Raw genomic sequence first — 10897 nt, 5'->3', positions numbered from 1 at the left:
GAGTCCGAGATCAGTCTGAGATGGACCCGAGATGGAGTCCGAGATGGACCGAGACGGAGTCCGATATGGAGTCCGAGATGGACCCGAAATGGAGTCTGAGATGGAGTCCGAGATGGAGTCCGAGATGGACCCGAGATGGAGTCCGAGATGGACCGAGACGGAGTCCGATATGGAGTCCGAGATCGAGTCCGAGATCGAGTCCGAGATGGACCCGAGATGGAGTCCGAGATGGACCCGAGATGGAGTCCGAGATGGACCCGAGACCAAGACCGAGACCGAGGCCGAAGCCGAGACCGAGACCGAGTCCGAGTCCGAAACCGGGACCGAGACCGAGTCCGAGTCCGAGTTCGAGCCCAAGTTCGAGTCCGAATACTAATACAGGCAGTTGGGTGAAAGCCCAAAGCGATCGTCCCCCAGGGGGGGGGGGGAGGGGGGGGGGCTGCGGGGGGTTCCAAAAGTATAGTAGGGAGAGTGTGGGGGTTGGAGCCCAGTGGAGCCAGTTTGGCCCAGGAAAGGCCAGTTGGGCCCAGGAAGGCCAGACCCAGTGTTGGGTGATGAGCTGACCACTGGGAAGTCCAAGACTAGAGTGAACACGGACCGACAAGCAGGGTAGCTTGGTGAAGTGTTCAAGAGCCGTCTCTAGTTCCCCCGGGAGATCGACTGGCCGATGCTCCCAGTCCAAGTGTGGGTGGCACTACCTACTTGGATACCAGGCGTGGCTCAACGGAACCTCGCTCTAAGCCCATGGCTAGAGCACCCAAAGGCGAAAGGCAGGGAGAGTACCCATGAGGCCCACGTAGGGCCACAGTGTTCCGAAATGTTGTCCCAAAGGCCTAGACTATGGAAAGGGGGAGGAGTAGTCCTCTGGTGTAGTGACCAAGGATGCAGTCAAGTGGTGAGGAAGTCCCAAAGGACCCTGGGACTTAGTGGTCGGGCCGGTGGGCCTTGATCCAGTGGCAGTGTTGGCAAACACGGCCATGGGCAGAAAGGGACTTGGTGAAGACCGGAAAAGGGATATTGGGGAAGGCTATTCCCCATGTCTGTGGGCATCCTAAGGATGCTAAGGAGTGGATCTGGAATGATCACTCACGGATGGATGGCCCAGTCCTTGAGAGATGGGACTGTGATGCAGATGGTGTTAGTCCACCGGTGTGACCAAGGTAAAGGGGCATGGCCTTAGCGTAACGGGCTGATATGTCGGTGGTGCCTTGGGGTGTCGGTCATGGGATCGGACACGTGGAGCACTTGGATCAAGTGCAAAGGTTGAGTGGCAGGGATGCCATTCTCGGGGCTAGCAAGCCCAAGTCTGAAATAGGACTTATGGAGGTTGTGAGTGAGACTCCTCCAAGTGGTTGAAGGTGTGGTTAAGTGACTAAAGTAGAATGGAAAATTTAGTCGCTTACACAGGGGTGGAGCCATTACCAGGATGTGTGAGTGTCTGGAACCACTATTCAAGTTTTTTAAGGATGGGAGAACAACTCAAACAAGGAAGCTATATGACCATCTCAGGAGTTTCAAGTTCCTTTATGCACTCCACTTTCTAGGAGATATCTTGGCAGTGGTAAATCAGCTGAACCTGGAGTTTCAAGCACAGACTATGGACGTGACTAGTGTTGCACCTTTATGCAAGGCAACTATGGCCAAGATACAGGTATACTATTTGGATAAGCAGGTGGATTTGAATGGTTTTCAGTTGGATAGTAGAGGATATCCTATAATCCCAGATGATGGACGCTGCAATGGTCCTTTGGATGAGCTCAGGTCATCAGTTAAGGGAAACGAATACAGAGACGTGGAAATGATCAGGTCGATTCACGGAGAAGATTTGGAGGAGGTACTAGAGTTTCAAAAGAACTTTGGCACTAGTCTTTTGGAGGGTATAAGGACCAGGTTACAGGACTCTGAGGCGACTGGTATTCTCTCCAAGTTCCACTTTTTAGCTCCTATCAACTTACCTTCATCAGTGCGTGAGTTGAAAGCTTTTGGTAAGTTTGAGGTTCAGGAACTTGGAAAGTTCTACACAGGGATGATCAATGAAGCAGAGCTGGCTGAAGAGTACAGTTTATGGAAGATAATAGCTTCCGTGGAGTGGAAGGGGAAAACTTTCATGGATGTTTGGGGAATGATTTATGCTCACAGTATCTGGACGAAGAAGTATCCCAACTTGCTGAAGTTGGCAATGGTCGGCATGGTTCAATGCTGCAACACTGCATCATGTGAGCGTGGGTTTAGTAGAATCAACTTGGTGAAGAATAAGTTTCGAAACCAGATGGGGACGGAGATGGTTGACGAGCTTGTGAGGATCTCCATTGAGGGTCCGCCAATAGCTGAGTTTGATTTCGAAACAGTGGTGCAAGCATGGAAGGAAGGTGCAGCTTATAGGCATATTTATACAAGCTAAAGTGACGGTTTGTAGATGTTTAACTTCCTTATAGTTTTCATATATTAAGGAATTTATCCGAATGAGATTTCCTCTTTTAAGGATTATGCCGGTACAAAAAAAATATATCCTATTCATTTTAAGTATTCAAGGATTTTTTCCAGTACACTAAAAATTCTTTGTTACACACTGCTCCAATGGCTTTCTCGTACACTTCCAGTATCGTGAGAAGCACTCTTCTCGGCAGTGCCAGAAACGGGCGGAGCATGTCGACTGCGGAGGATCACCCCTGGCCAAGCGTGGCAAAGTTTCTCGAGAGTTTTGCTTGCAGCACACAGCGGCATTTGACGCCATCATCTCGGGGTGTTCATCCACCACGACTCGGCCAACTAGGGAGCTACTCGGTGCTCAATGGATCCATCACGGGTGGTGGCGTTGACGTGCTAGACTTCTTGAGCTCTCTTCCCAGCAAGAAGATCATGGAGCTGAGAAGCAGCGTGGTTTCCAGGTTGATATATCGAATGTCTGGTGGAGAGGAGTGAATGCTTTCGACGTGAGTTTGAGGGTAGGATTACAGGGCGAAAAGCTTTCATTTTTTAAAAGTTATTTCTTCACAGATAGTCAACTTTTGTCAAAGATAAAGTGGGAAAAGTAAAATACAGTCTTAAACCTCATAGGAGGTGATTGGGTTATTGACTTTGACCTTAAAAGACATTTCCACACTAAATATTAACAAAATGTACCAAAACTAAACTTTGGTCCCTCTTCACAAAGTAGAAAGATGTACTTAAATAATTTGTTGTGAATGCTTGGTTTGCTTAATTTCTATTTAGTATTATTAATTGATAAATAATTATAGACATGTTTATAATTTATAAATCAATATTTATCATGATAGTAGAATAAACAAGAATATACTAAAAAGTGTTTAGGAAATAATATAAACTATAAATACAAAATTAATCTAAATGAATAATAACTGTTAGATGGTAAAATGTTTTAAAGTATTTAAGCATATTTTAAATATATCCACTACCACCTCAATATCTTTATAAGTTTACTTAAACAAACTATAGTATGTAATTTGTAATTACAGTTTTGGAAAGTGTACCTAGGGTGGGTGGCCTACCAAAAAAGTGTGCAAACCTGTAAAATATATATATATAAAACACATAAATTGTTGTAACAGATGTGTGACTTAAATAATATTTTTAGCATAACTTTTTTCTTATACATAGGCATGTATTGGTGTTTGCCATATATGTTTAGATCAGTACCATGTGTGTGATTTTTTGCACTATATAAATTTTAACTCTATACCAGTTTTTTTGGCACATCAGCAAAGTTTAGAGTTTAGGTTAGGGCTTTTGAGTGTGATATATGCTAAATTTTAAGTGTCTTTGGGATGTATGGGTTAAACTTGCTATTGCTTCATACTTGGGGCACTCTCCTTGGTAAAGGTAATGAAAAGTGTTTTAAAAGTGAGTGGTTTTGCAAAAAATGAAAAATGTTTTAAATTAAATTTAAGTGTTAAATTAAGGGAAGGTTACAGAATGAGGGATTTTGCTTCCTCATTTAGAGTGAACTAGTGTACATTGCATTAGTATCTCAAGATCGTAGGCTAGGAAGGGGTCTATCTCTTAAGAGTGTTGTTGTGGTTCAAGTGCTTCTTGAAAAGCTTCTCCCATAATGTGTAAAATTGACAATGTAAAGGATTACATATATCAATGGAAAACTAAGAAATATAAGATAGAGAGTGAACAAATAAATGATAAAAGCTACACTGACTCGTGTTTGCCTAGAGCATTGACACTAAGTTTCCCTTACCACATCAAAATCATAGTCTTGATTAATGCATTGATGCAACTTTTGTTTTATAGTATATTGCAAGTTAAAGCTTTGAGTCACTTATTTACACAGAATCATTAATGTTAGTAGAGTGTCTATATAATATTACACATTTGGTAGTGTTATTTTATATGCATAGGGAGTTATTATTATCACCAACATACTTATGTCAACAAATAAAAGAAGACAAACTCTTTACAAATGTTATTGTAGGTTGGTCCAAATGACTAGGTGAGGGAGTTCAATGAAATAAAGATGGATATAATGAATGCATGGGAGGATTATAATGTAGTACTTTTGTGTGGTTCCTCAGTTTATAACTAGATGAAAATTGCACTTTTTTATATATATAAATGACAATGTGTTTATAGTGGATCAAACACTTTTTCAATGGAGGTGTGGTGCAAGGTAGTTTAATATTTCAAAACAAATACATGTGTTTATGTATTTGTTTTGAAATATTAAACTACCTTGCACTATTTGTGAAGGCATTGTATAAATTCAGTATAAAAGACTTCAAGCAAATTATGAGCATATCAATCATCCCTCATGTAAATCAATCATGTTTATCTTTATGAACATAGTGCACACTTTCACAAAGAGGCACAAATATTGCTCTACACATGTTCCAACAAGATTATTTTAACCAAATGAGTGGAGTGCAAGGTGGTGATAAGGTTTCAATTTACGACTTCTAACATGCATTTAATATAGTATAAATCATGCTTCTAACCTCAAAAGATATTATCACACTAAACATTAACAAAATGTATCAAAACCCAACTCTAGTCCCTTTTCATGAGGTACATATACAAAGTCTTTATATTGTCAATATATTTGGTGGTTTTCTTTTTCAGGAGCTAATAGGCCTTCACAACCACACAATGAAAAAGTAATGTAAAAAGCTTTGGGTTTAGCCACAAAGTCATATAACACCTCACACTCACGCTAGAGGTTGGATGCACATCCAATTGCACCCTTCTTACATGCCATGTATGTTATTATGTTTATCAAAATTGTTATCATATAAACTCCAAACTTATAAAGTGTTTTTATAGAAACCACTTGAAATAATGTTCACATCTAGATTATAGAAAAATATTCATTCTATCCAAAACTACTTCAATGCTCTTTATGTAAACCACTTACTAAAGAGAGGCAATTACTCTACTATATATCTTAGCTTGTGTACAAACTACATTATGTCACGGTAGTGGTCCTCAACCTCTAAACTCAAGGAGCAAGTTGTCAGTTTTGCATTTTAAAGGGAAGAGGATCTTCAAGGCTATGATTGAGGAACTCAAATTATATATAAGGTTTAGTGATGCATTTCAAAATTCAAAACATACCAACAAGAACCTCACTTGCAAGTGTGTTTGTGTCAACAAGATGATATGAGTGTTTGGGTCTAATAAATTAATAAACTGCTATATTGTAACCATGTACCCAAGTGCACATCATTCATATTGCAAAACTCTCAACAATGCATCACAACATAATCATTGCAACAACCACTAAGCTTAAGCTAAGAAACAAAAACCTAAGAAAAAAAAGATTATGCTATCGATTTGTAGTGTGACAAACAACTGCAATGCCAAAACCACTGTGATCGATACCCTAAGAACCCAAAAAAAATATTATCTCTACACTATAATCAATTGTGCTCACTGCTATACTCTAATCAATCACACTTGGCATTGTGCTAGATTAGGGTATTACACTACAAATAGGCCACAAAAAATGAGAGGTGTGATCAATTGATTAAAGCATAGTTACATTAGGGTGCATTATAATCAATATACATCTCTATGCCATGAGAAATGAACCACAACTAAATGAGAGGAGAGAGATGATCACAATCAGTATATCAAAAATCTACACTCATAAAAATAAGATTTGTGATACACATCACAATCATGTTATCATGCATCACAAATAGGCCACAAGGAATGAAAGGTGTGATTAATTGATTAAAGCACAGTGCTTACATTTAAAGGTAGAGAAATGAAAGGAGAGAGATGATCATAATCAACACATCACAAATCTACACTCACAAGAATAAAATTTGTGATATACATCACAATCATGGTATCTGATTTGTGATATGTTGATATGCCACAACCACAAGAAATGAGCCACAACTGTGAGAAATAAGAGGAGAGATATGATCATAATCAATATATCATAAATTTGCATTCACAAGAATAAGATTTATGATACACATTACAATTATGTTGTCTAATTTGTGATGTGCTAATAAAATTTCTTTAATTAGCATATAGAATAAGATTTGTGATATATATCATAATCATGTTGTCACATGATCATAAATAAGCCATGAGAAATGAGAGGTGCGATTAATTGATTAAAGAAAAATGCTTACATTAGGGTGTGTTGTGACTAACATACACCTCCAAATCACGAGGAATGAGCCATAATTGTGAAAAATGAAAAGAGAGAAATGATCACAATTAGCATATCACAAATTTGTGTTCACAAGAATAAGATTTGTGATGCACATCACAATCATATTGTTTAATTTGTGATGCATCATCACAATAAGCACATCACAAATTTGTGCTGATTTGTGATGTATGATCACAATTAGCAAATCACAAATCTGTCTTAGTGTTATCATAAATTAGCAGATCACAAATCATGTTGGATGTGGCATGATGCTTATGTGGCAGCCTAAAGTGTCATGCCATATACATACATGGCATACCCTATGACAAAAATATTATACACACAATCACAACCAAACAAGAAATATTTAACATGATGGTGTGTATAATATTTTTACATGCAACTCAAAATAGAAATAGATTTGCATATGTGTAAATATATAATGATACCTAAATAATTCCTTGGAAACTATAATTATTAAAGGATACTGTTATTTTTAGATGTAAAGCAAAAACTTAAAATTATTACTGAATCATAATCATTTTGTTAAATGGAATATTAAAATTAAAAAAAAACACATAGTTGTATTTCTAAACTATGTACTACATATTATAAACTAGATTTTAATCTTGCAGTGCAATTTCTTTCACTGTGGTTCCATTTGAAGCACGTCTCTTCATCTCTTTTGAGATACCAAACAACAACTACTACTAGAAGTACACAATCTTTATCCACAAAATCCATTGATATTGGAAGAGAACACAGAAACATAATATCCTTATTTCATGGAATGCCCTTCTTGGAGCATACACTGAAGCTGGTCATTTAACTCAGGCTACTCGAGTTTACAGTTTAATGGTTACAAAATAAGCTGATCTCTTCCTTAGTATTATCAAACCATTAGTGACTTAATTCTCGCAACAAATACATCAAAGTTCTTTTGAGAGCTTCCACCTTGAGCCACAGCTCTACTTGCCGCGGCCTTGAACTCCTTGACTCGGTTCTTCATACCTGGACTATCCATAATCTCCCTCACAACTCGTTCCACCTCGTTGCTATCCACTAATCCATTGTCATTACCAATAACTTCCACTCCAATGCGGAGGCCATCGACCAGATATCGGCAGTTTGGGGCCTGGTCTCCAAGGAAAGGCCAGCCGATCAGCGGCACTCCAGCTAGAGTTATAGCTTCCAGCGTCGAGTTCCAGCCGCAGTGCATGATAAATCCTCCCAGCGACGAGTGGGCGAGTATAAGATGCTGCGGTGCCCAGCCGGGCAGCACAAGGCCTCGCTCCTCGGTGCGTTTTAGAAATCCCTCTGGAAGTAGAACCTCGAGCTCCTCGATCGACTTGTTCTTCACGGGCACCACCCAGAGGAATCGCTGCTGGCTGGCCTCCAGCCCGAGAGCTAGCTCGGAAATTTGCCGTGGAGTCAAGAGTGCAAAGCTTCCAAACGAGACGTAGAGCACAGACTCCACAGGCTGCTCGTCGAGCCAGCTCTGGCACCTTTCTTCCTCGGAGCTCCTCAACACCGCGGATTCCTTGGTGGCGAAGTACTTCGATGGGAAGAGCGGGCCGATTGGAAGAAGCTCGTGGTGTTTGATCTCCTCGAAACTCTCCGCGAGTGCCTTGAAAAGCTCGGGCTCCAGCTCCGTGAAGCTGTTGAAGAGGATTCCATCTGAGGAGATTATGTGCTCGTTGAATCCCATATGGAGGGGATACAAGCAGTGACCATCGTCGGTCATGGCGTCAGGGACGTCTCTCCGGTACAAGGGAAGCAATCCCTCCACCTTCATGGTCTCGAATCCCGGAAACTTGACTGGAAGAAGTTTCTTCCTGTAGAGAGATCTCGCGTGGAGCGAGAGAGCCAAGTAGTTGGGCGCGGCCGGGTAGAGGATGAATCTGGGGAGACCAGTCTTCACTAGCAGCTCCTCGCTCCAGTTGAGAATCATGTCGACGATCACGCAGCAAGGGGACGAAGAACTCACCTTAAGTTCCTCGAGCAGGGCCGCGAGAGCGATCTTCTGCCGCGAGTAGTCACTGGGCCACTCATAGCCGCTTCGAACCGCAACACGAAGGCCCTCCATCGTCCAGCCTTGTTGATGTTGCTCCTCTTGGCCGTGATCTTGGAGTGGAAGCTTGGTTAGAGTGATGGGCAGCCCTTGGAAATCCGTGGAAGCCACCAGCGAGAAAGAGGCCGCGTCTGGGACCACCAGAGTGATGGATAATCCCATGGAAGCTAGCTTCGTGGCGAGCGTCAAGGCTGGATTAATGTGGCCTATGCCGTTACAGGTGAGGAGAAGGACATGGCGAGTGGCAATTTTCTCCGCATTCTCCATAGCCGAGACGACAAAGAATGCTAGGGTTTAAAAATGTGTTGGCGGACTTTAGATTGAAATTAAAACCCAGCTCTGGATCACAGGAATTAGGGTTCTTGGCAGCTCAGAGAGAAATTCCTAGCTAGGGCGCGGCAGCGGGTCAGTCCATCGATCGATCGGCCGCGGCGAGAATGTTCCGCAATCAGTACGATACGGATGTGACGACATGGAGCCCGGCGGGGCGGCTCCATCAGGTGGAGTATGCTATGGAGGGCGTGAAGCAGGGAAGCGCGGCAGTGGGGCTCAAGTGTAAGACTCATGTTGTTCTGGCGTCGGTGAACAAGGCGTCGTCGGAGCTCTCCTCGTACCAGAAGAAGCTGTTCAAGATCGATGAGAATATCGGCGTGGCTATGGCGGGGATTATCGCCGACGGACGAGTGCTGTGTAAGTTCATGAGATCCGAGTGTATTTACCACCAGTTCGTGTTTGAGGCGCCTCTCCCCGTGAGCCGCCTCGTTGTTCAAGTGGCAGACAAAGCCCAGGTGAGATCTTCTTCCTCCCATTCTTCATTGCATTTCCTTCTTGATGGTCCTTATCTTCTTGCGTGCTCGTCACTCCAGTTTCTAGTTCTAGCTTGTTTGAGCGATCTTTCTCGCTTTTTCTCAGCTTCCTTGATCTTTTCTCTTTTTTGTCTGCTTGGTGATTTCCTTGTTTGAGTTTCTAATTCATCTCTCCATTGCATTTTTCCAGGTTTGCACGCAGAGATCTTGGAAACGACCATACGGCGTTGGCCTGCTCGTAGCGGGACTCGACGAAGCTGGTCCACATCTCTACTACAATTGCCCGTCCGGGAACTACTACGAGTACTACGCCTTCGCAATCGGGTCGCGCTCGCAAGCCGCCAAGACATACTTGGAGAGAAGGTTTGAGACTTTCAAGGACTGCTCCCGGGACGAGCTCATCCGCCACGCACTCCTGGCCGTCAAGGAGTCCTTGCAGGACGAGGAACTCAAGAGCACCAACTGTGGGATTGCCGTCGTGGGAGCCGACGAAGACTTCCACATCCTCGACGGCGAGACTCTCCAATCTTTCATCGACACCTTGGAGGACAACAAAGCCGAAGCCAAAGAAGCAGCTCCAGAGGATCCCGCGTCTACTTCCGGTGGTGGTGAAGCCGGTCCCAGTGCAGGAGCAGCAGAAGAACCACCGGCCGAGGCGACTCCAATGGATATGTGATTCACACACGGACGGCATCTTTCAGATCAGGGACTTAACTTTTTTCTTTTGATTCTGGTTATATTTCATACATTTTCTTTCTTCTTGCGTGCTTCTCTCAGGAAACCCGGACACGCCTCCAAAGCGTTTCTAGCCGATTTCCTTCTTCTCTGAACTTGAGAGCTCCAGGCCAGTTCTTTTGAGCAATCTGTTTGCTAACGCTTTGTTGACGCCTCTTCCAGTGGCGGCCTGGAAATAAATGTTGGACAGCAGCAGATAAGACGCCTTTTGCTGAGGATCCAAGTTGAAAGCCCGTGCCGCGACTCTCAGTCCCCTGGCTACATCGCCATGGATCTTACAAGCTCCAAGCAGCGTGATCCAGGCGACAGCGTCAGGCTTGCAAGGCATCAACTGGATCAACCTCTCGGCAACGTCCAACTGTCCGGCCTTGCCAAGCAAGTCGATCAAGCAAGTGAAGTGATCCACGCTCGCGGCTATTCCGTACTCACGGGTCAGCACTTCGAAGTAGTAACACGCGTCCTCCAAGGTTCCTCCGTACGCCGAGGCCGAGAGGATTCCCAGGAAAGTTATATCGTTTGGAGAGACCCCTTCCAGTCCCATGGTGTGGAAGAGCTCCATTGCTTGGCTTCCAAGCCCGGCTTGTGCGTACGCCGAGATCATCGCGTTCCAAGTAACTTCATTCTTGAAGCTCATCTTGTCAAACAAGAGTT

At 43.2% G+C, this 10897-nt stretch overlaps 3 protein-coding genes across 3 annotated transcripts in view; 1 reads left to right on the top strand and 2 right to left on the bottom strand.

Annotated features, from left to right (window-relative positions):
• The window catches only part of LOC9651793 (UDP-glycosyltransferase 72B1), an 18677-nt gene extending 9677 nt beyond the window's left edge, over nucleotides 1–9000 (bottom strand). The window contains exon 1 of the mRNA XM_024661496.1: nucleotides 8187–9000. Coding sequence (XP_024517264.1) covers nucleotides 8187–8972 — 786 coding nt within the window. The 5' untranslated portion in view covers nucleotides 8973–9000. The remainder of the gene's footprint in view (nucleotides 1–8186) is intronic.
• Nucleotides 9001–9059: 59 nt separating this feature from the next.
• Nucleotides 9060–10273, top strand: LOC112341424 (proteasome subunit alpha type-1-A-like). Its single transcript, XM_024661497.1, has 2 exons — nucleotides 9060–9493; nucleotides 9702–10273. The coding sequence occupies exons 1-2, from the start codon at nucleotides 9143–9145 to the stop codon at nucleotides 10185–10187; spliced, it is 837 nt and encodes a 278-aa protein (XP_024517265.1). The 5' UTR covers nucleotides 9060–9142; the 3' UTR covers nucleotides 10188–10273.
• Nucleotides 10274–10316: 43 nt separating this feature from the next.
• Nucleotides 10317–10897, bottom strand: part of LOC112341437 (pentatricopeptide repeat-containing protein At4g02750-like) — a 1889-nt gene continuing 1308 nt past the window's right edge. The window contains exon 2 of the mRNA XM_024661523.1: nucleotides 10317–10880. Coding sequence (XP_024517291.1) covers nucleotides 10317–10880 — 564 coding nt within the window. The remainder of the gene's footprint in view (nucleotides 10881–10897) is intronic.

Source organism: Selaginella moellendorffii, unplaced genomic scaffold, assembly GCF_000143415.4.
Source record: "Selaginella moellendorffii unplaced genomic scaffold, v1.0 SELMOscaffold_83, whole genome shotgun sequence".
NCBI classification, from domain to species: Eukaryota; Viridiplantae; Streptophyta; class Lycopodiopsida; order Selaginellales; family Selaginellaceae; genus Selaginella; species Selaginella moellendorffii.
The sequence above is the reverse complement of the archived record's forward strand: the minus strand, read 5'-3'. Positions and strand labels throughout refer to the sequence as shown.